The sequence below is a fragment of the Pithys albifrons genome, chromosome 4 (genome assembly GCF_047495875.1).
Source record: "Pithys albifrons albifrons isolate INPA30051 chromosome 4, PitAlb_v1, whole genome shotgun sequence".
NCBI classification, from domain to species: Eukaryota; Metazoa; Chordata; class Aves; order Passeriformes; family Thamnophilidae; genus Pithys; species Pithys albifrons.
Window position 1 is genome coordinate 8,093,944 of NC_092461.1, and position 25,410 is coordinate 8,119,353.

At 43.6% G+C, this 25,410-nt stretch overlaps 1 protein-coding gene across 2 annotated transcripts in view; it reads left to right on the forward strand.

The window, feature by feature from the left end:
* The first annotated feature begins 4,138 nt into the window (after positions 1-4,138).
* DUSP22 (dual specificity phosphatase 22) overlaps positions 4,139-25,410 on the forward strand; it is a 44,252-nt gene continuing 22,980 nt past the window's right edge. Inside the window, exons 1-3 of one of the 2 annotated variants that reach the window (XM_071553340.1) lie at positions 4,139-4,327; positions 10,424-10,457; positions 18,390-18,472. In XM_071553340.1, coding sequence (XP_071409441.1) covers positions 4,226-4,327; positions 10,424-10,457; positions 18,390-18,472 — 219 coding nt within the window. In that variant the 5' untranslated portion in view covers positions 4,139-4,225. Of the gene's footprint in view, positions 4,328-4,470; positions 4,778-10,423; positions 10,458-18,389; positions 18,473-25,410 lie in introns of those variants that run through there. The other variant, XM_071553341.1, reaches the window with a different exon arrangement.

Consider the following 25,410-nt stretch of genomic DNA (forward strand, 5'->3'; position numbering starts at 1 on the left):
TAGTGAAATCAGAATATTCAAGGTATATTATTTTTTCTATCTCGATTATCTAAATGTTTAAACCAAGCCCCTCACAGCAGTCCCACTATCTGCATTTCATTTGCAATCCATTACAAGTTTTAAGGTGAATTAATTTGTTTTAAAGCCTGAAGTACATGCAAACAAAATTAGCTGCTGGCAGGCAGGTTGAGACACAGAAGTGCAGTAATTTGGTACATGGTTGCCATGGCAGCTAACCTACATCTAAATTATCCTACATGCTTTTCTCAGCCATTCTCTAGCATTGTTCCTCCTCTCTGAATTGTTCGTTCCTTTTATTTTATTTTATTTTTAAGACATGTCTTTTGCAAAACCCTTCTTTGTGCCATTTTGGCCTCATCTGCTGGCTCAGCCCTTACATCCTGGCATACTCTATATTCTGTTGATATCCATTAATGGAAAGGGGAAGCAAGAGGAGTATGAGAGAGAATTATGGTCTTCCAGCTATTCTCCCTGTTGAGAGCAACTTCCTGAAAGTTGTTTTTTTCTGAAGTAAACCACAGTGGTAAATTCCTTCATTTTCAGGACTTAACGCTTGCTGCAAGATCACAGATTTTGAAGAAGTTACTGTAGATTCACAAAATAACATAATAAAAGCCAAATTTGGTAGTAAGATGGTGAATTTTTCAAATGATGAATCATTCTGCTCTGAGGCTACAGGGCAGTAAATCAAGGTGCCATCTCTTCTATCCAGAGAATGGGTTTTGAAATGTTTTGGCAATGTTTATTACCAAGTAGAAATATTAAAAGAATGGGCAAGGAGTCCTGCAAGCTCTTTCCCTTCCACTGACCTCCCTCTCAACACAGAAAACAAGCCCAGTGATATTTATGAATGTTAAGGTTTCATTATTTATTTCTGGTGAAACAGTTCCTTTCTGCCAAATTGCTCTGTTTCAGAGGAAAACCATTCCACTGGCAATTTCTGACCAGCCATCCTTTTAATCTCCCTTCCTGCCATCTCTGAGAACTAAGTTGTGACGCTGCTTCACAGGAACTCAGCCCAGGTCTTATCAGTTCCTGACAGATCATGGATAGCTGACATGCCTTCTGCCTACCTGAATGTGAACTCAGGGTTCACAGAAAGTGAGATCAGAAGATAAGAAGTAGAGAGTATTTACTTACTTATTTTTTACATAATAAGCTCAATGTACTGTCAAAGCAGAAGTTTTGTCTACTTTTTAAGAAGGTTCAGTTTCATTATCAGTTTGGCTGGCTGTTTTCAGGCAATTGCCTAGAAGGTGGTCGCTGCTGCTGAAGTCTTGGTGTTGCCAGATACATTTGTGTGTGAAGTCAAGAAGTGGGGATTACTCAATTTATGATCCTCATATCACAAAGAAGTAGGAAAATCCCCGGATTTGTGGAATTACAGGCCATGCTAAATTGATCTCTTTTCAAGGAAGACTATGAGATTCAGCAGGAGCTTTTTGCTCTTATTTTCTGTGTTCATTTATCCAGTGCAGTCATCTCAGGATAGATTGCTTTTTGAAATGAACTTCAAAATATTAAAACCAGTGCAGATACTAAGCACAAGAAATAAGATATTGAGAAGTAGCAATGAATAAACACTTTATGAGAATTTAGGCTTGCTGAAGACATGTCCCCATAAATGCATTATGTGGTAGTTTACTAAACAATGGCTGAAGAACAAAACCAGTCACTTTTTGGAATAACTGGGTAAGAGTCACAAGTCTGGCAACAGTATTAAGATACCCCCTCTAGACCTGTGCAGAGGCAAAGGATGTACTATACACTATGGTAAACATTTAAGAGAGGAACTGGATTTTCTCTCACTGCTTTTTAATCTTGGTATGTTACACACTTCCACTCTAATCTTTGCTCTTTCACTGTAAAATGTTGCATGCATGCAATAAAAGTCTAACATGGGAAAGGTCTGCGGGCTGAAGTTGGCATCCTGAATTTAAAACAGAGGATCACAATTCCCATAAGGATGTGTAACACTTCCTATTCACAAAAATGTCAGATACTAAGTTAGATATACTTGTATTCCATCTGTTTTACATAATATAAAAATTTCACATGAATTTCCCATGCATGGTACTTTTCAGCACACTATGAAAAGGTCAGAAATATTGTTATTTGCAGTTTACAGATAGTACTGAGTTATGGGGAAATTAATTGATGAGTCAAGACTCATGGACCTCTTAGCACAACACAGATCCCTGCAGTTATTAAGGATATTACTTACTTTTTATCCTTCTTGCCAGTGTTGCTGACAACTTTCACTTTGGGGATACAATGTGTTTAGTAGCTATTATGGCAAGCCATGATTCATACTGTTTGGACCTCTGTCATATTTTGTGTGGCATGAGAATAAAGTAAATTACATTCTGGACAGCTTTACCAATGAAATATTAAAGCCAGTATCTGTAATAAAGCTCACTTCAGCAGCGTGGAGGGGGAAGGGTGGAGAGAAGTGCAGTATATCAAGTCAAGTGGCTATCCTTCCTGCCTTACAGAGAGACTGCTCTGATGTTTCTGAGGGTGATGATGACATGATATAGCCCTGGAAACTTTGTGGAGCCTCAGGGAGGGAGAGGTTCAGGAAAGCTTTAAGTGCAAAATCAATGCCTCCCTAGGGTTCCTGTGAAATTTAAGTATCTGTGGTGATGACATGGCTGTTTCATGGCAAGAGTTTTCTATCATTCTAGGCACTTAAACTGATGGCTTAATCTCTGTTGTCTTTCAAGAGTGTCACTGGATTCTGTGGGAATAGCACCAGTTTCTGAAGACATGACAATCCAGTGACAAGCCACTGCTGAGGTGGCTGGTCCTGGTCTTTGTCTCTGTATTCAATGGTCTGACTCCATGGCGAGTGAGTCATCATTCCCCACCTTTCTGCAGGGTTTCTTCTCTGAGAAAATTCAGTCTTGGATCACACAGGTTTCAAGGGTTGCTTAAACAAAGGGAAACAGGTGCTGGCGAGGGTAGTGTGATGACATGTGAGCACCTCTTTGGCAACAGCTGATGTTTGACTGCAACTGGAGGTTGTGAAATTGCTCCCTTAGAGTTTGTTTGCACAGGTAACTAGTCACTAGGTAAGAATCCTCCATCATCAATCTGTCTTTTGGAGAGTTCATACCTGGCTTTGCTGCTTGTTGGCTTTACCATGCTTTCCATCTTTCACCCTTCCACTGCCTACTTTGAGCTGCAGATGGCCCTGACCTGCAGGACCTACCAAGGCATGCCCAAAAAATGTCATCTTGGGACCACTTTTTATAGGCATCTCACACTGATGCATGTATAAATGCACAGGGAAGCTGATGGTGCTCACACAGCAGCATCCTTCTCTGTTTTGCATTTGAGCCACTAAGAAAAAAACAAGTTTTTTTTTGGCAGTGTTACTCCAGTGGTTAATAGGAGACCTTATGTAGTGGTAACCTGTCCCTGCTTATTTGAACTGTGTGTATCCTTTAGGTCCTTGCCTGTATCCCCTATCACATTAACTCTTGGGAGAAAATTTCCTTCACTAACTACCCAGTCCTCCATCACCACATGTCCCCAAAACACATCCCCTTGGCTAGAGGGATGTGGCTCTAATACCTCATGTTTAACTGTGCATTAGGGAGCAAAGCATAGGGTGGAAGTACTGAGGGTGGTTTTGAAACCATGCCTGCCAAGGCTCAGCAATGACCATCTTTTCCTTCTTGGACCAGGAAACGTCCAGAGCTGTCAACCAGTATGATCCTGCTATGTTTGCTTCAAACTATCTCCGTTTGTCTCAGTTAGGACACCAATGTCCTTTGTGTACCTGCCGAACCACCTTGCCTGCAGCGTGCCATGCCAGGGCACAGGCCGCTGTGCGAGGCTCTGCTCCCGGTGCCGCCCGACCCTCGCACGCCTGCATTCCGCATCCTTCATCCCGCATCCTGCATCCTGCATCCTGCATCCCGCATCCCTCATCCCTCCTCCACCCTGCGCGTGGGCACCGCCACGCCGGAGCGGAGCGGAGCGGACTGACAAACGGGAGGCTGTGACAGGCAGCCCTGGCGCCCAAGACCTGGTGCCTCCTGCCAGGGCCCACTCGAGGCCGAAACACAGGTTGCGGGGTTGGCAGAGGGGGGCGAGCGGGCGCGCAACACCTGCCGGCTCCCGCACTGCAGCCCTGCCCTCTCTGGGCGCACCGGCGGCGGGGAGACCATGGTGGAAACTGGTGCTGCGGGGGCCGATGATGATGATGGTGATGGTGATGATGATGATGATGCCGATGCCGACCCTGCCGCTCATCCATCGCTGCCGGACCGCCCGCCGGGTGCCGTGGCCATGGCAGGTGGGGCAGGTCCGCGGCGCGGGGGCCGCTGGGACTCGTAGTCCGGCGGGGCGGACGGCGGGCGGGCGGCGCGGCGGCGCGGACTACAAGCCCCAGGGTGGCCCGCGGGGGCCGTGGGGGCGGTGGCGGCGGCGGGAGGTGGTTCCCGGCGAGGTGGCCCCGCGGCTCCTGCCGCTCCCGGGGGCGGCCGAGCGGAAACCCGCCCCCAGCCGCCCGGCTTCCAGCAGGGAGGGAGGCAGCCCAGACCGGGGCGACAGGGATGCGCCTCGCCGTGTCCGACAGCGGCGAGTAGCCGACCGCCCTTAATTAGCGATTAGCTCACCCCCGTCAGCCCCCCCGCCCCGGCAAGCACTGTCCCATGCACGCCGACCCGCCGCCGGCAGCAGCAGCCGCCGCCCACGGCTCCTCCCGGCGCGGGTCGCTTAAGCCATGGGGAATGGGATGAACAAGGTGAGGCGGCGGTGCCGAGCGCGGTGCATGTGCGCGGTCCCTGCGGGATGCCGCGGCACCCCCGCCTTTGTCTGGCCCCTGCGCGCCGGGCATCCGCTCCCGGAACAAAGGCTGGGGCAGCGGGGGCTTTTCCCGTCCGCCTCGGGGGTGCCCCGGTTCGGGGCGGGGGCGGAGGGAAGGGAGCGGCCGCCTCCTCCCAGCGCAGCGCGGCCCCGGTTTCGGTGGTGCCGCCCGGGCTTCCCCGCCCCGGCCAAGGGAGTTCCCGGCGGGCGCTGCCGGCCCCGTACCCCCCCGAGCCGAACCGCAGCATCCCCTCTGTGTCCCCCTGCCCCGGGGGGGCCGAGGCAGAGCCGGCACCGCCGGCACCCCCGGCACTGGGCTCGGTCGGGTGGCTTCGCCATCGCTGACTGCGCTCCCGGGGCGCAGAGCTGCCCCTGCGGAGGGACTGTCGCTGCAAGCGCTCGGCCCCAGTGGGGATCGCAGCGAGGAAGGAAGATGAATCTGTTTTGGAAAGGGTGTTGGCCTCTTTGGCAGTGGGGGCTTATTGTGCGCACCGATTCCCCTGGTATGGCATGGTGGTTATCAAGGCACGACTGTGATTTTTGTCAGTGTTTCCACCTCTGTATTAAACCCAGGTTTGAAAGTGTGGTGGTAGCTGGCCTTTTATATATAGCTTGCTATGAGGAACAGGAGTTGAGTCATCTCTTCAGTCTTACATCCTGCTTTGAGTGCTTTGGGAGTAGCTTTGCTGTGTGCGTGGCCTGCGACAAAGCGGAGGAGAACAGCTGGAAATAGTGTTGTCCAGGTCTGACATCCTTGCCCCTGGAAGTCAGATTGGTGAATATCCAGAGTCCTGAGTGTGCCACCTGGAAGGTGAAGCCTGTGCATCCTGTAGAGACATTGAAATAGAAACTTTAGGCAGAGGAAATACCTGTCTGAGGTGGGAGTAGGGGATAAAACCTCGTCTTGGTCCTTTTCTCCATTTTTGCTTTCAAAGTATGGGGATAATGTGATATGTAGCCACTACTTGGAGTCATCTAGGAGTGGCCAGTTAGAAAGAAACACAGCTAGAGAGATTCCTTTTAGGCTTCTGGTATGTTTGTAGTATTTTTATGGGAATGTTTGAAATTATCAACACATTTAGAGGGGCAGGGTATGGGATGCTAAAGTTGCAGTCCAGGGAGGAAAAAAAAACAAAATCAAAAGGACAATTCTCAGCCCTTTGAAGCTGCATTAGGTCTTGCTGTGGTACCATGTGGGTAGGAATTGGCAATCTGTGACTGGCCAATTTGGTCATTTTAATGCTGTTAATTTTGCCCTGTCATGTACCAACCAGAGCTTTCAGGACAAGCACAACAATACTTGGATTTTTCTCCCCTTTTTTATGACTGTATCCAAGAGGAGGAGGCATTCAGCATTTGGGAGGAGCTGGCTCCTTTAAGGAGGCTGCAACCATGTTGGGTACTGGCCATCAGGGTTTATTTTTGTAGGGGTCCTGCATGTGGGTCTGATATTTGCCACCTTCAGAATGTGCCCCTGGATTGTCTGTTCCTTTTGATCCTGTGAGTCAGAGAATGCTGGAGGGGCAAGGGGGTCATCAGCATAAATGTTGGGGGGTATTTGCTTGACCCAGTGTAGTCAATCAATATAAATTGCCTTAGTTTCCAACTGAAATGTGTTCTTTGTGGTTATGCTATATATGGATGGTAGGAGAAAATGATCAGCTTATTCAGTGGTGGATTATTTCATTTAAGGAATCTCTTTGTACTGATGCCAAGGGAAGAGGATTTACGGTGACCTGTAATGGGTGTGGTAAGGAAGAGCTCCAGAGACTGCTACAGCCTGTGTGGCTGCTTTTGGATGCTGAACCTTTCTCAGTGGCATGGTTCACTCCTTATTTTTCTGTCTTCTGGTTATTGATGTATTTCATATCACTTGACTTTCTGTGGCCATTAGGGCTAGAAGTCTGTTATTCTTTTTTGGTGGTGTTTGTCTTTTGTTACTAGTTTTCTCTGTAAAATTAGCCCTGCTTAGTTTTTTGCCTTAAGACCACCCCAGCCTTCTGACTTTAGCTAAATTAAACTGAAAACATTGCTTTACACATATCCTTCTTATTCTGCTCAAAGAAGGAGAATTGGCTAGTGAATGTGCTTTGACTTGGCTGGTATTAATTTTCAGTACTTTACTTTTTTTTTCTTACATCTTTTAAGTACAGAATGAGTAATAGGGTCTGACTTAGGAAATTGTCTGGGAGGCCTAATTTGTCTTTGTGTTTAATGTCTAGCTTTGACTTATATTCAAAGTTCAAGTTGAAATCTGTGGTTGAAAAACTACAAAGATGTTTTCCAGGAGCTGAAGTCTAGCAGCTGAGATGGTGACAAGATTTGATTATCTGCAAACAGGATATGCTTAGTGAAGAGTTTTTCCTGGGTTTTAGTTGTTGTTCATTCCTGTTACAGTTAACTGCTGGTTCTTCGTGTAAGGAGGTTTGAGTGCTATCTTTACAAAAAGGGCAGATAAGCCCTGTTCGTTGTAGGAGTGGATTTATAAGAAATTTCAGGCAGTGTGGCTACTTAGAGCTGATTTAGTCACTTTTATGGAAGTCAGAGAAGTAATGCCAGTTCATGTCAGCAACCAGTACCCCTCCCTGATGCATGCCTATACTGCTGGACAAAGGTAGGCTTGTCTGCTCCTTTTACAGTGCCTGGCCTTCTCTGACAAAGCCCCAGGAATTTCTCTGGATCAGCCATCAGTATGAAAGCATCTAGAAGCAGCAAGGAGTTAGATGCTTTATTATAAGCATTTGTATAAACAGCAGTGAAGTAGCTCGTTAAGCCATTTTCCTGAAGAGGTGTGTTATCAGCAAGGACTGATGAGGAGCATGAGCAACTGTTTGGCTATGGCAGGGCTCTGCCTTCATGCAAGGTGGAGGACCTGAACTGCTCTTGTGTGAGGTGCAAACGAAGACAGGCGTTGGTGTCCTTGTCCCTGTGCGTTCTTCTGTTACTTAGTCTGTGGTCATTTGCTCAATGTTTCGGATGTATAAAGAGGCTACTGTTTTTATTCATAAAGCAGTGGTTGAGAAGTTTACAAAAACAACTACCTTATTTTTCTACTCTTCTGACTCCCACCCGTTCTCTCTCACACGCCCCTGGCAGCCATCGACCTTCATTTTGCACAGCCCAGAGTTGCAGTTATTGAAGGCAGTGTGAGATGACACAGCTGAAAGTTCCCAGCCATAGTCGAGTGCTGAAGTATTAGTCAGCATGACATGAAGATTCACTTCTTTCCAGGTAGCTTTCACCCATAGTAATGTTTCTTGCTTCTAGAATGACTAGGACAACAGGGGTAACATCTGTCCTTTGGTTGCACGGTGTCCTCATTTCTTATCTAGCATAAAATGTTGCTTCATGGTGCATAAATGCAGACTTCTGGATTTTTCCTCTTTTGCCAACACAAAACCTCATTTCTTCAACCCCCCAGTGTTTCTCAGCACCTTTAATTTCTAATGTCTAAGCTTAATGACTGTGACTGGAAATTAAGCTTTTATCCTCTCCTGAGAGTGCACACATTTGATGCAGAAATAATGTCCTGGAGTCTAAAATGCTACAGTCTGCTATAGTGGTGGTGTGATTGGAGGTTTGTGCTGCAGATAGGAAGTACCAGACAGCTATTTAAAAATATCAGCAAGGCATTTTTCTTTGTTACGTTTAAGTCGAGGCAGCTCGCTGGGGTGATCTGGTCAGTGAAATTCATTCATAACTTGACTCCCTTTTGCTTTCTAACATGATTTTGTTTGCAGAATTTGGCCTCTTTTGCAATGACTCTGGAGCAGCTATGGGTGTCTGTTTCCTTCTAGCAGAGTCATCAAGTGTGCTTGAATTATTGAATTGCCCCTTGAAACCATGAGTCTTGTGCGTGTGGAAAGGGACAGCAGGATGTTATAAAGGTTCTTTTCCTTACTCGATACCCTGACATTGAAAACTGCCCTAGGCGTTTTTGCTGTCTTTGTAAGAATGCTGAATTTCTACAGATGAAGAGGGAAAGAAAGGGGAGAAAGTTGTCTGGGCTTATGTTTGCAAAATTTACAGGTCCCTGTTTGTACCAGGCTAAGGAACTGTTTTCATGACCAGGTAGTGTTGTCAATCAGCCCTTAGTTTGCAAGGCCAGGTCTGCAAGCCACAAGCTCCAGCAAGGGTCCTGGAAGAGCTGTATTTTAGTACCAGGCGAATTGCCCCCCATGTTTAGAGCTGGTGTGACACAGCAGGCAGAGATCACCCAGCAAAGCCTAGAGAGAGGAATGTTTGCACAAACCGAAGCTGCAGGGAGTACAAGAAGTGCTGCAGCCTTTCTGTTTTCTGCAAGGTGAGATAAATAAGAGCAAACGCAAGGCTTTTATTGGATGAAAGTGCTGGAGTAAGGCAGGTCAGAAGCTATTTTGCAGGCTCTTCTGCTGGCCTGCTAACCTTTGCATGGTGAGCTAGTTCACCTTTCAGCAGGAAGGCTGCAGTGAAACGGAGGCTGTGGTGATAATCCCCGATGAAAAGTCCTTCATGACTTTCGGAACTTCGCAGCTGCCGGATCGAGCAGAATGGGTGGAGTTTTCCCTTTAAATAGCTGTGCCTGAGAAACTGTTGCTGCTGTTGTGGTGACAGTCGGCCGTTGCCAAGGCTTTAGGAAGTCAGCACTGACATATCTGTACTGGTGGTACACTCAGCATGCGCTGAAGAAAAATGGATCATATGGTTTCATCACCACAGTTCTGGTCTCTTCAGAGGATGTGAGTGTGGGTCAGAGACTTCAGGTGGCAGAGAACAAAATTCTTGGCCAGAAAACATGTGTTCAGTGTCTGTGGATTTCTTTTGATGTCCCTACTGCTGTTCCCAAGTTAGGAGGGTTATGAGAGGCTGGGAGGGGTAGCACTACAGTGTCATCTACCTCTGTGTATGTGCATGTGTCCTCAGACTGTACAGGCTGGTCCTTGGGCAGACCTTGAAACTCCCCAGTTAAAGAATGTCCTGTAATTGAGACCTGTGCAGGCTTCTGGGAGTGTTGGGGTGAGTGGGTAGATCTGGAAGAGAAACATGCAACTCATGGACTTTCAGCAGTTCCCTTTCTATGTGAACGCACAAGTTGTTGATTGCAGTGATTTCCTCCAGGAGCCCTACAGTGCTGCAGCCCTGACTTGCATGGCTTTGAGCTTCAAAAGCCTCGAAGGATGTCATTTTGCAGGGCTTTGTCCAGCTTCCTTAGCAACTTTAGGCAAATCACCTTTGCTGTGTGAAGTTTCATCATTAGTTTCATGAGGGTAACTCGTACCCTGCTGGGGGAGGCAGGGGGAAGGGTGTTTGCGAGGCCCACTTCATATTTGTAAACCACATCTGCTGTCCTTGGAGAGCCTCCATTATGTGAGTCCCCACGATTAACATCCCCTGGCTGCCAACAAACACTCTCAAGGCACAGTGTGCCTAGAGCTGTTTAGTTTGAGAAGGTTGCAAAGAAGCATGAAATGTTGTCAGCATGTTTTAGATTGCATTTGACAATAGTCTGCTAAAGTAGTATGTTCCATCCTGTATGCAAATCGAACTTTGTCAAATTGTCTTACCACAAGATATCTATATTTGATACTATATTTCTTTCTCACAGATTCTGCCCGGCTTGTTCATTGGCAACTTTAAAGGTAAGATTAGTTTTATCATTATCTCTAGGGTTACTTTGTAAGGATCTTTAAGATGTTGTTTCACAGGCCCACTGAATTCTCTGGCATCTCTGTGGCTTTTTAACTCCATCTTGGTTCTGGATTCACCTGGTAACACTTAAAGAAACTGATTTTCTCTCTCATCCCTGTGCTGTGCTGCAAGTACTTTGAGAAAAGAAAAATGATCACCATCTCCTTGGAGTGTGCTTGAGCTGGAATTCCTGAATACTGGCCTGCCTTAAATTATTCCCGTGCTTGGCTGGTAAGCCTGTGATCCAGGCAGATTCTTTGTAAGGCTTATTTCAAGCCCTCCTTATAAGTAAAGGCTTACTATGCCTCCCGCTCATTGCTTTCATTATTTTGGTTATTTATAACAACTGCTGAAGGGTTCTGTTATCACCGCTTGTGAGACTGATAGGTCTGCTGGTTGCAGTCTGACCACTGATACTCACACTGTCCCTGTTGCAGCTGTAAGTTTCTCTGGATTTTTTTTCCTTTATGCATGAGGTTTATTTTGCGCGCACAGAAAACCAGTCATATTTAGAAAACAGGAAACTTTGTGTAGCCATCCAAATAAATGGCCTGTTCTCAAAGCATTCTGTTAGCAGCAGTTCCAGCTGACACTCCCAGATCAGAAGTAAACCAGTTGTGCATGTGTAGTTTTCTTTAATAGATGTATACTCCGTATTTCTTATGGTTGGGTAAAATGGCAAAGCAGGGCTCATAGGGCTGCTGTGATATCCTGTCCTTGCTGGTCTGTCTGATACCACAGATGGTCTGTTAGGACTGCCAACATCTGCACTGGATTTAGATGGTGCTGCACCTTCTCTCTGCCTCATGTCCACCCTTCCTGCCTTGCCCACTGTCCCAAAACCTGTGAGTTCAAGTGTTTTTTGCCTGTTTTACCTGCCAGTGGATCTGCCGACCCACGCTGTGGGTCCAGTGCTTGCTGCCCCTGATGCTGATCACCTTGAGAGGCAGCCTGGATGTACATATGAAATTAAAAGCTTCCTTTTGCCACACCACAAACACAAGTACAATGGGTAGCATGTGACAGAGTTAATCATGCCATGGTAAGGAAAATGAGGGGCTGGAGGTGATTTTATACTGGTGGAAGTTGATAATGAAAGGAGAAAAAAGAACCAAGTAGGAAAAAAGGAAAATAAGCCAAAGAAGGTAGTTTTGAAAACAATTTGGAAGGACTGCTGCATGGGTTGATGGCAAAATTAATAGCTTGGTCACAGCTATGTTGCTTCCTCTTTTTTTCTTTTTCTGACACAGAAATAGAATTGGGGGGATCTTTGATAGTGGAGTCCTTTAGGTTTCAAGCAGTTTGGCAAGGTGGGCCCTGGTAACAGAGGTCTCAATCTGCCCTTCTCTCTGAGCCCTTTCTGCTGGTAAGCCCTTGACAGTCCACCCAGGGGAGCAAAGCTAAGCCAGAACATCTGTTTGCTGGTGCAGTTCTGTTTTCAGTGCAAGGGAGTTGGCCAAGGTTGTGGAGTGAGTCAGCAGCTCTGCCCATGGCAGGGCCCATGCCCCTATTGCCTGTGCTGCCCTGGTTGCCCAGCCTTGCACCTTGGAACGGTCCCTAAATGGCACATCAGGTCACTTCTGTGCATGTGAGGGTGGTGTGAGTGGGCAGTGTTTCTGAAAGCCTAGTTGAAAAAAAAGCAGAGGGTGAAATGCTTCAACTACCTCCATAAAAGAGAGTAAAGAGGAGTTGGCTTTAACCTCTGTGTTTGTGTTGTGAAATCTGTTTTCTAAATTGATTAAAAAACACAAACAAAATGTTCATTTATTTACTGCTCTGACCTTTGCTCACATTGTGTTTAATCATTGTGTTCTACCATTAGAAGCATCTGTTAAAATCTCAGATAACCCTCTCTTCCTACCATACCTGGAGAGGAAGAGAGAAGAGATCTGTTACAGCACTTCTCTAATACAAAAGCATACTTTTACAATTACCTTTTTTCTGTATCCCCTGCCCCTCAACAGCTCCCCAGCTTGCTGCTTAGGAGCAGTTGCAACAAGCTATCTGTGCAGTGAAATCATCCCATTTAGGAACAGGTGGTTGATTAATTACCAGTGTTTTTTTCTGGAGGAGTTTGATTACTGTATTCTTGGGGCATGTTCTGATTTGTGGCACTTTTTCAAAAAGTGACTAGTGAGTTTTGAGACTCCCATAAGAAATACTCAGCAGCATATGCAGTTGGGATTGGTCAGAGTATCCTGATGTGGGCGGCTGAAATAATTAGATGACTGTAAAGACACACATTTACAAAATTATTTCCTGTAATGCACTTTTAACCAGTCTCCCATTTCTTCAGCTTCTTAGTAGTTTGAATTGAATAAAGTTGGATTGTGTCAGTAAGAGGAGGAAACACTGAATCCCTGGCATTGTGCATCTCACCTGGACACAGGGCTGAGACTTCGTAGCACCATCTGGGCCTCTGAGCAGGGGATAGAGAGGAGGGAGCTTCTCCAGAAGCTGAGTCAGAGAAATGTCTAAATCGCTCTGATATGCCCTCTGGAGGATACAGCCTTTCCCCACTGGCTCCTCAGGGAGCCTTGTCAGGCACAGCTTGCAGAGCTGGATCAAAATACCATTCAACACACACTCTTGTCTCCCTGCTGGCTGGGAGACCTCTGGGGATACTGACAGACTGGGAAAAGGCACAGTTGTACCAGATAGGTGCCTTCCTGCTGAGAGAAAGCAGGGTGTTAGGGATGCTAAACTAATTCTGGAGAACTGTTGCCTGGAGAAGGCATTCAGCAGTTGTTCCAGTTGGGAAATTATTATTCAATATCCAGAAATATTTCTACTTTTAGGCCTAATCAACTTAAAAATTATCTATGACAGAGCAGTGTAAGATTTTCTGTAGTTGACTGGGACATAAACTGAGGCCCAGGAAAAACTTGTAAAATGAACCTGTGGCAGAAATGGGAGCTGAGCTTGCTGCTTCTGTTTCGTTTGCTGCTGTGCAAACCTCTTAAGAATATAGAATGAGAGAGGCTTTAATAACCACTGTACGGGTCTATAAGGTAGAAAGTTATGTGTAGTCCTGATTATGGAAAGCACTGAAGCACCTCCTGAAATCCCCTGAATCCACAGGGCTGGAACATGTATCTGAAAAACTTTCCTGAGAAAGCACAGATCTTGGCATGTGTTCAAGTGCTTTTTATCTTACAAGCTTATCAGTAGCACATTAAAATTGTGATATGATCCTGAGAGAATGTATGTGAGATCACACAGCTAGAGGGCAGAAAAATTCAAGAAGAACCATAGATGTCCATACAGAACACCAAGACTGAGTTTGGTCTGTAAGCCCAGAGCTCTTGACCTCTTCTGTGAAAGTGAAGGAGGAGTTATTTCTTGGTAAATAGGAGGGTAGGTTGCTAAGAGAGAAAAATGAGGGAAGAGAAAGAGGCAGTTAAACTTTTCTTCCCACCCCTAGTTTTGGGGAAAATTTGCCTTGTTTCAGTTGTACCTTACAGATGAAATGCCTCAAAAGAAAAAGAATTTATTGTGGGACTGCATGCCCATGTGTCTTTTGCACTGGCAACCTGATTTCCCTGAAAAGTCACCTGTCCTTACAGTGAAAATGGGTGCTTTATTCCTTCAGAGACTGAAAGGACAGCCTGTTTTCTCTGCACAAATGGAAAAAATTAGTTTCTTCTGATAAGAGGTTATAAATGGGTGCTCAGTTTGCTCCCAAGCCAAAAGGTGTAGCAGTAGCAAAACCCAGAGACCAGAGAGTGTTTCTACCTTGAATATTAAAGAGCTTGTAATCATTCAAGGTTTTTCCAATGGAATATTTGGGGGCTTTTTAATTTAAAGGGGAAGGCCACAATGTGAGGTTTAATTCCCCCCAAAGAGTCCAGTGTTGTTGTGGATGATCTGAAGAGTCTTGGGAAAGTTTCTGCCCTTCCCATTACTAAGTGTATAAAAAGGTAGTGTCCACCACGTAGTTCTAGTGTTTCTACATTCAATTAATTCCTGTTATCATCTCCTGAATATTGTTTTTAAAGTTCCATTTTCTAAGGCTTTATTTCAGGTACTCAGAAGAGGAGAGGGTGAAGATACCCTTCCCTTTTTCAGGTTCATCTTTTGAAGGAAGATGATTTGTAGGTCCTCTGAGATTAAACAGAGCACTGAACTCATTTCCTCACCTTTCTCATTTCCAAAGGAGTCCTTCTGAGAGGGTGGGTCAAAATACGTACTAGAACACAGTGTGAAGTGGAGAAAGGAGACATGGAGCTTTTGCTCATGTACTTAGTTTGTGTGTGTCTGTAAGTGCAGGTGACTGCACTGGGGAACAAAGCTCTCCTGATGGGAAATGATTTTCAGTAGGAGCTCTTAGTGCTCTGAACCACTAGATTTTGCTTTAGGTGTCCATCTCTAGGTCTCTCCAAAGCAGAAAATAAAGTGTAGACAAAATGTTGCTTTATTAAAAAAAAATACATCTGGTGATGATGAAACTGTAGTCTGTACATCTGCAGATTAAGACTTTAATACTATTGTACCTACTGGGCTGACTTGTCTGCCCTAGGCACTTTACCTCAGTTTTCCAAACTTAACCTAAATTTTACACTGAAAACTTAATGCTGTGTTATAGGAGTATGTCTTTTCAGACTAACAAAGTCAGTTTTGGAGGAAGCTTTGGAGGAGGAAGAAAGGAGGATGTCTTTAGTTTGGGATAAGTTGCTAGCGGGAAGAGGGGTGACAAAATAAACTGAAACTAATCTCACTTACTTTGTGGATATAGTTAAACTTCTAAATTCACAAGTGAGTTACAGTTAAATGTTGCAAATCAGGCCCATATCACTGTAATGCTTTTTTTACCCCCTATTCCTGGCAGCATGGTTTTGTATTTTGTTGTTACTGGTAGAGGTAGAAAAGGCTCCACAGCTGTTTCTTTCCATGTAACTCTACAGAGGGAGAAATATTTACCCCTCACCTTGCACCTCTGTGGAGGCACTAAAATACTGAGGAGAGAATGGTGGTAGATACATTTGAGACTTGACCACTCTAATCTTGGAATCCTTCAGACATTGCTGTGTCTCCACTGAAGTCACTGGAGCAGTGTTGTCTCCCCTTTGCCAAGGGGATTGAAGCACTCTGCACTAGTGATTCGCTCCCCAGCCACACAAAAAGGCTTCTCAGAGCTGCAGGGAAATAAATTTTGACAGCCCCCTGGTCCTGTTTTGATGACTTTGGCGTTGCTTTTGCAACTGAGTGTTTGCAGCTCTCTGCATTTGAGTAGATGTTAAGCTACAATGAAACTGAGGGAAAAACAGGCTAAATGTTGGAGAGGGAGGAAGATTTTCCCAGTGTGAATTGTGTCCTTTTGTGAGAGGAGAGATCTTCCAGAAGCCTTTACTCAGAAGTCTGCATCAGCTGAGAAGCATTTTGATGTATGTAATAGAATATTAGGTAACCTGCTGGGAAGAGTAATACCACATTTGAGAGACCCTTTAGAGGATGCACAAGATGGGCTCTTATAGGGAGGTTTAATCTTAATATTTGAAAATAGGGTGTTTCACACTGTAATTTCAAAATGTGAGCTTGCACGTGCTTGTACTGCAATGTGCTTTAGTAAAGAAGTCAGAATTGCTGTGGTGATGGTGGTTCTTTTGGCTTTTTGGTGGTTCTTTACATATCCCCTCTATTTTTTTTCCGTTATTTATGGTATCAGACCGTGAGTGACAGGATATCTTATTTGTACTGCTGTTTAAATAGCTTTATCTGTAGTATCTGTAGAGACTTATGGCAGGTGCTGGGGAACCAGGGGAATTTCCCCCTCGTAAACTGTTTGAAATTTAGATCCAGATAATACAGACATTGGCTGGGAAGCTTTTTCTTCTCTACTTTAGTGATTTGAATGGTTGTCTTCTAAATATATTGAGGACCTCCTGGTTATCATGGGATGTAGGTCTGGGATGGCCATTTCCAGCTTATTTCTAGGAATGTCTGAAGTCTCACTGTATGGTTTTGATTTGCTTAAATTCATTTAGGCCAAGTCGTAGTTAACTGAAGAACTAAGATCTTTCAGTACTTTTGAGTTGTACCATGACCATTAGGCCTTTCAGACTGGTTTAAAGCAGTCAATATTTAATTTGGGTCACATCTTCTTTCAAAGCAGTTTGCCTTCTGTGGGAAGCTGTTTCTTACCATGTAGGTCATACTGATAATTAAAGATTGAGGTCTCATTGTGCTAGGTATACATTAATGCCATGAGTTCCAGCCAGCAGGCTCTGGAATCTACCCTTAGTCTTTGTAAAACAGAAAACAATGATTTTTAGTGACACTTAAGCTGATTTCTGGACTTCCAAATCCTTGCCTGCTTAGGTGCTCCCTGAGGAATCATGCCCATTCTATAAACTGTTAAGAAATCTGAAGGTCAGGTGGCTTAGAAGACCTCTCCTGGCAAACATTAGTATTTCTTCTTTGAAATGTTTGCTCTGAGATTTTTAGGAAATTTTAATTGTTCTGTGAAGCTAGACCTTAATTCTGTTTCAAGCACAATTTGTGTTAATTCTTTCCTGAAGGATTAGACATCTGTGTTGATCACGCAGGCTTTACCAGTAGTGAGTAAAATCAATGAAGTTTTGACTCTCCAAGGTTTTAGTCAAAGAAAATCTTTAATTAGGATTAGGTTTAAATTTTATTGCCTGTTACTGTGCTCATGTGGATCTTGTCTGTGTAGCAGTATAATTAAATGTCCAGTTCCTCTTTGTGATGTAGAAAAGGCATTGAAACCTTATAGTAGGTGGATAAGATGACACAAGAGATGTTAATTGAACTCCTGCACGTACATAAAGAATACACAGGTGATGCTATTGTTATTTTTGTACCTAGAGAGAGCCGGTTTGAAACCTTTGTGGTCAGTGCTCTTTTTTTGTGTGCAACCAGGCTGGTGTGAACAGATTGTATGGGCAGATTTCGAAGGCAGGTGTTCACATCACAAAACCACTGCCGTAATTGGCATGGTGTGCTGTGCCATTCTCAAGCAAAAAGGTCAAAAGTAAATGGACACACACTAACTTTTACCTGTATTTGTTGTTCTTTCAGGTCATTTTCTAGCTTGCTGATAGTTTAGTGTGAGGAAAGTTGCTCACTGATGACGGACAGTCAATTTTACCTTTTTCTCTCATAGAAACAACCTTACGCTTTCACAATATCTAGCATCGAATTTTCAGTCGCCCCAGTTTTCTTTCCAGTTTTGAATGTTTGAAACCCCTTGGCTACAGGTCTAGGAACCACCTTTTCACAACTGCACTTCCTTGCTGTAGCATTTCACTTTTTCATACATTTGGTATCTTTATCATCCCGATCTCTTTAGACTCTAAATTATGGTATGTATTGGCTAAATGCACATTTTCCCCTACTAGTCCATAGGAAGTAAGAATCTAGTTATCCTTTTGGCTTGTGCATTAATAACTCCATTGAAGTGATGTGCTTGGCTTCCCTTCTCAGACCTGGATATCACAAGGTCTGTCTCTCAAGTGAAAATGCATCTCCTGAAGAGGGATTTATGGATAGGGAGGAGGCTGTAGTTCTTGTACAGCTCTGACTGCATGCTCAGATAGCCATCACCTGCACACAGGCATGCACAGACTTATATTTCAGATGCAAAATACGTGAAACTTCTGACTTAAGAACACATTCCTCAGTCACTTAAGCTTGTTCTTTATATAGTATATAATTTGTTTTGGAGTTAGAATTGTGTCTTCCTGTTACCCACTGTGATGATGGTGTTCTAGAACAGCTGCATTTGGAGTTTTGCCTTACTTTATGAAGCTTCAAAAAGAAATGTACCAATGATAAGTGTTGTTTCAACATGTGCAATAGAAAGGGGAGTGGGCTATTTCAAGAGATTAAAAAATGTCTCTTCTTTTTCCCCTCTATCACAGATGCACGAGATGTAGAGCAATTGAGTAAGAATAACATTACTCACATTCTTTCCATCCATGACAGTGCCCGCCCTATGCTTGAGGTAAGAGGTGGGGGGGGTAAATCCTTGCTTTGCAGTTGACATATCAGTCAGCTCAGGGTTAATTTCTTGTTCTCTGCAATTGGTGTTTTGAGACTGTAGTTTTGGGATCCAGTCACAGCTTTTGTTATAGCTGCTGTTGTAACAACAAGAAATCTGACTGACAAAGGAAGAGGATCAATCAATATACCACAATAATGTGATTATGTTATTAATTTAATAGTAAAGGTAAGTGTCCTTCTGTTGAAGTTCAAGTGTCACATAAACATCATTCCTTCTCTACTACCAGCCCTCCTTTGTACATGGACCCCTTTCTTGAATCCCTATAGCAGGTGGCTAAGAGGTTTGTAACCCTTTTCCATGTGAAATAGTCTTATTTAGACTTGGAGTGCAGGAGGAACCAGTGATCCCTCATATAATACATCTTATATAGCAGGGCATCTGTAGTCTCCAACACTTCAACATAAAGTATTATTCCCCATTTTGCTGAAGGGAAGCTGGTCCCAAGACCTGTGTTTGCTGCGTTACCTTGAGCTGGGACCAGACTACAGGTCTCCTTTGTTGGACTGTTATTTCTTGTTTACACCAGCTTACCTTGGAAGGAGGGGAGTTTGGCTGGGCTTTGCCACGCCCTAATATCCTGCTATTTGATTTATGTCAGGAACTATTGTCCCCTAAAACTTATTCATTCCTTCCCTGCATTCCAATTCTCATGAAACATGGCAAAATAGTGGGTAAGGCTGTTGCTGGTGTTACCCTTGTATGCTGCTGGGAATCTCTACTTTTCGTTCTCTTAATGTAAAAAGTCTCTAGTGAACTCAGTCCTTGCACCACAGAATTTTCACCTCTCGCAGGCAAGTCAGTAGGTAAGCCAAACAAAAGGTGTCCCCATTATATCACAATTAAAACCAGTATCAAGGTAATGATAAATTAAGGGTTGACCTTGAACTTATAAATGTGCTGGAGCAGAGCTTTAGCTGTTGACTTTGTTATACTGTCCATTTGAATTCTATTGCTCCTGATGCTTGTTAAGTCTGAAATAGACTGAATTTCAAGAGTGCTCTTAGTTGAAGAGGTAAACATTTCTGCTGAGTAAGGGAGATAGAATGTTGTCTCTAGGGTGCTGGTCTTTAAAATGAATAGAAGATTGTTTTGTTTTATCGTGATTAGAAAAGTAGGGAGACTAATTATGGCACAGATCAGCTGCAGCCCCAGACCAGTGTTTCTGGTGGTGGTGATAGTTCTGGCAGCCCACACACCACCTCCTTATGTATGGTGGTGCATCTGTTTGTGAGGCTGCACAGCAAATAGATCTGGGAACTTTTGAGAGTTAAATATAAAATAACCAAATCACTATTTCTTCCTCTAGCTACTACCACAAAAGCCATGAAGGATTATATTTACCCAGATCTGTTCCCAATCTGGTTCACAACAGTGTCTCAAAAGTTACAGTGTCATGGGAGCAGGCAGTGGCTGGTTGAGGGTGGACTTAATTTAATCACTCCTTCTTCCAACAATGCCTTCGATTTTTTTTTCCTTTATGTGATGGTAGTCTGGAAAACAACTGTTGAAACTTCTCCCTAGTTCATAAAGTAGTGGGAGGATTTCAAATTCCATTTGTTTGGGAGTTGAGTTAATTTTAATTGCTTTCTCAGTCATGGTCTTCTTGTGGTGATTGTTTGCAACTGAATCCTTCTGTTTAGGAACAAGAGCCTAGAAAACTTCCCTTTGGTTTTGTTACTTCCGTTGTTGTTTACATCCTTGCCAGGTTGTAGATAGGTTTGTTTCCAGCTTGTGTATCCTCTTTTTGCTTGGGGGTTGTTCTCATGACCACTGCAATCAAATGGGAATGCTTTCCCTATGTATCCCTTATCACCTTTCTCCTCAGATTTCACTCATGGAGTGGTTATATTTGTGTTCAGAAATTCACGTGATGTTATTTGGACCTTTAAACACGTAATTGCAGTGATAAGAGAATATATTTTCCCTGAGATTCCTTATTTTGTTTGTATGTATTTGTGTGAATGCTGATCACCTGTTAAAAGCTGCCTTTTCTTCAACTGTGATAGTCGCCTTTGTCTTTTGCAAACAGTATTTTATCTCAAGTATTCCCTAGTCAGCTGTAGGAAGTGCTACAAATACTTCATTAGACAAAGCTTTCTGAGGAAGTTGAGTGTTTTCAGACATTGAAAAGCCAGTAGTGTTTTTGTAACATGTCAACGAAGAGAATTTGGCCTTTTTTGGCTGCCTGTGGAACAAATAAATAGGGACGCAAAATTTAGCTCTCAGAGGTGACAATTATATATTTTGAAGTTTCTGTTTTGAGGCAATAAAACTTCTGATAGAGCAATTAAAGTGCTGTATCATAAGTGCTGATTCTGTACCCACTGCTGGTGTGTACAGAATGAAAATGACCAATCTGGCTTTGTTGTTCATAATCAAGAATTCAATACTGAAAAATTAAAAACAAATATGGTGAACACCAACTTTCTGCAGATTGTGAAACTATTTTCTGGTGTAGTAACTTTTGGCAGAGCCCCTCTGTGTGATGTTACAGACTGGTTTTACTTGGTTGTTTGAAATGCTCACAGTACCTTTTAAAAAGTGTGTTTCCTATGCGATTTTTGTACTGCAGTCTTTAGGTACAGGTTGCTTTAGTACCTCATAAGTTGGTAAGCTATTAGAAAATGATTGAAGAGTTTCACAAGGAAGTACTGTATTTGTTAAGGGTACACAGTATGTGCCTACTGAGGTATACTTTAAAGGAGTTTTCTTGCAGAAATTTGGTTTTGGACATTATCTCAATAATCATCTTCAAACCCTTATGTCTGATTCATTGGTGGCTCATAATCAAAGTTTGGCCTTAGGAAGTTATTGTGTACTTTTAAGCTGGAATAACAGGAAAAAGTAGGTATAAAAATCAGTTGGATTCTAAGACTTTTTTATAACTTTTCACATGGGCAGTTTGCATTAAGGGCAAGATAGAGAATTGTTTTGTAAGGCTTCAAGTGATTTACACTGGAAGAAATTTGCCAAAATCTGACCTGAACTATTTTGCAAGTTCTTTTTGTATAAACTGTTTCAAAGAAATTTTTCGTGTAATAAAAAACAATTTTGAAATTAATTTATATTTAGAGAGCATTCCAAGGCTATTGTTCCAATGAAGAGCATCGTTGTTATACAGGATGTTAACCACTTAGGTAAGCATTTTGTAGTTTAAAGGTGCAGGTTCCTGTGATATATATATCTATCTCACAAAAACCCCTGTAGGTAACTGGTAACATGTCCAAAAGAAAGGACTGCATGCTTTGTGGAAGGTTTGTTATTTCAGATGTCATGAGTGGTGTCCAGCAGCTCCATGTGTGCTCCCTCAGAGGCAGTAGCCTTAGTGAATCGAGTTGGCTCCTCCACAGCACTTTGGATGGTTGCCCATGGAACACTCACAGCTGGTTTTTACATCCACACAAAAGCTATATAAGAGGAGAATAATTACGTTTCTTGCCACCTGCTTTCTCTTCTATTTCTCAGCTAGTTCAGGTTTTAAAATCTGTGTTCAGAATGCGAGACACTGAAATGTGGATGGGGAAACATGTCTCTGAGTGTGCTTCAAATAATAGTGTGTGTGTATCCATCCAACGGGTTGTCATTTGTCTGGACTTCTGTTTGACCTTTGACATGGTCCCCCACAATATCCTTCTCTAAATTGACCAGATACAGATTTAATGGCTAGACTATGGCAGATGAGGAATTGGTTGGATGGTCACAGACAGAGGGTAGTGGTCAATAGCTCAATGTCCAGACAGAGATGAGTCATGAGTGGTACCTCTCAGGGGTCTGTATTGGAATCAGTAATGCTTAATATCTTCATCAGTGACATAGACAGTAGAATTGAGTGCACCCTTAGCACATTTGCAGATGACACCAATCTGAGTGGTGTGGTTGACACACCTGAGGGATGAGATGCCATCCAGAGAGACCTGGACAAGCTCAAGAAGTGGGCCCATGGGAACCTCATGAGATATAACAAGACGAAGTCCAAGGTGATGCAGCTGGGACAAGGCAACCCCAAGTATCAATACAGGCTGGCGGATGAACAGATGGAGAGCAGCCCTCCTGAGAATGACTTGAGTGTGCTGGTGGATGAGGCTGGACATGACCTGGCAATGTGCACTCACAGCCCAGCAGGCCAAACATATCCTGGACTGCATCCAAAGCAGGGTGGCCAGCAGGGTGAGGGAGATGGTGAGACCCCAGCACAAGAAGAATGTGAACATGTTAGAGCAGGCAGAGGTTGATGTGTGTAGTGAAGGAAGGAGTAGCCTGAGTCCTGGGGGAGGGAGAGGTGCTAGGAGTTCCTATGGTCAGAAGGGTGCTCAGATCCTGTCCCAGAGAGAGATTATCCAGATAGATAGGCATTCCATGGGTTCCCATGGGGAAAACCCACCTCAGAACTGCATGCCATTGTGGCTGGCAAATGATGTCACAGCTTTTAACTGAAAGTAAGCAAGACTTTAACTGTGAGGGTTAGTAATTGCTGAAATATATTTCCAGAGGCAACGGTGGGTTTTCTCACTTGCTCTGTTTTTGCGTAGAAGTTGATTCAGGTAAGGCTGAGTTATAGAAGTCTTTGAGCTTTTCATTCTACAGCCAGATCATTTCACAGCCCTTGGTCTGTCTGAGGCACTTTGAGGTGACAATTGTGATGACTTTTGAGTGCACTGCAGACACCTGTCCATAAGTCAGGAAATGTACTGAAACTACCAGCTTCTTTCACACAGTCCACCACACATTTGTCATTTACCAGTAATTTTACTGCTGCTCTTGACCTGCACCAGAGGGTTCATCTAGTAAATGTGTGAATCCCATTACCAGTCTCCTGTGTTCGTGGACTCCTTTGACATTAATTTTTTTGCAGTATTACCATTGTCAAACTGATTACTTACTGCTGCATTGCAGGAAGCTTTGTATGCTGTACTCATCTGGTAGACATTGTAACAATCACAGTAATGCAGATCTTAAATCAAAAAGAGTTTATGGGGGCCATTCCTGTCCTTTCCCTTCCCACACAAGCTTTCTATTCACTCTGTGACAAACTGCATTAAAAGTAGTTTTTTGCATGTGTGCTGGTTCTGTATGCATGACAGGGTTTTTTTTTCTTTGTTTTCTGTTGCTACAAAATATTTGTTTTGTTTTATTTTCAGTATGTTTATTTTTTCCCACTCTACCACTCTACACAGTTAACCAGAGTACCCTCAGGGCACAGTTATCTGTTTGTTTTTCCTTTGTATTCTGATGCCGTTTGTAATATCATCTTAATCTGGTACATGCTGTCTCCAGAGCAGTGGTTTTCCCCTCTTTTTTCCTGAATTGATGACTGCCTAATTAAAAGTGTTGATATGGTAGGTGGGTGGAGGGATGGGGGAGGAAGAGAAGAGCTAATTTCTGACTAAACTACCATGTACTGTTTTGGGCACTACAGTGTAAAAAAAGACATGAAGCCATGAGAGAGCATCCAAAGGAGGTCCACAAGGAGGGTGAAGGTTTTGGAGGGGAAGCTGTGTGAGGAGCAGCTGAGGTCAGTTGGTTTATTCAGCCTGGACAGAAGACTTAGAGAAGACCTCATTGTGGTCTTCAACAGCCTTATGAGAGGAAGCTGAGGGGCAGGTACTGATCTCTTCACTCCTGTGACCAGTGACAGGACCCAAGGGAAAGGCATGAAGCTGAGTCAGGGGAGGTTTAGGTTAGATATCAGAAGAAAGCGTTTCACTCAGAGTGTGGTTGCGCACTGGAACACACTCCTCGGGGCAGTGGCTGCAGCACCAAGCCTGACAGCATTCAAGAAGCATTTGGACAACACTTTCAGGCACATGGTGTGACTCTTGGGGTGTCTGTGCCAGGCCAGGAGCTGGACTCAATGATCCTGATGGATCCCTTCCAGCTTAACATAATTTATGATTCTATGGTCTTTTCTGTCCAGGCTGTTAGCTTGTGCAGCCAGCACAACTTAAATGAACTGTGTCTTTGGAAATAAAGAACTCCTTAGCTGGATAGTCTTATAAAGAATTTTAGGTACTTTTTTCCCTGCAAATTATGATTTTTTTTCATAGTAGAAATCCTCAGTATCTGAGGAATTGAACTGAAAGGGAAGAGCAGAGTTTAAAAACTTTGTGGTAATCTTTTAGAACAATCTTTCATACTCGCTGAGTAAACAGTCAAATGTAGTAACAGAATACAGGCAATGAAAAGATGCTGTAACTGGAACAAAACCCGTGTGAGGAAGAGAAGTTGTAGAAAAAAAAGGATGCTATGGTGAAGCTGTGTAAGTTTTCTGCACCAGTTTTATCTCTGCTGGATGCTTTGAAGTACCTGTTTTATAAGGTGTTAAGGATCAGAAGCTTGCAGCTGGGAAAATCACAAGAGGAAGTGCTGGATCAAGATTATAAACTAAAAAAAAAAAACAAAAAAGTGTGACTGGCTGGTAGATCCAGACATGTGGAGGAAGTGAACTAAATTACTAAACACCCATAACAAGACTGAGAAATGTTTCTCAGATCAAGTGGTCATAGCCTGCAGACCTACTATAGATAATGCATTCGTATCAGCTTGCATTAAGGTCTGGAATCTTGTTCCATATTTTTCAAGCTTGGCTGTGTGTTATAAATCTTAGTGTAGTTTTAGCTGAGCTTGATAGTCTTGCAAGTTTACAGTTGATCTTTAGACTTTACATGTTCAGATGTTTTAGGAAAGGAAAGCAAACTGAACTATTATAGAAGATCTGGCAGCTGTGGCACAATGCAAGTAATCTGCTTGGCGTAGTTTGTGGGTAGTATTTTTGCAGCTATTTTGCTTTTGACTGTAGAAACCTGTCATATCTATGTTAGCACTTAATGTGATGAGGTTTACTACTGGGGAACTTTTGCCTCATCTTTAAGTTCTCTAAT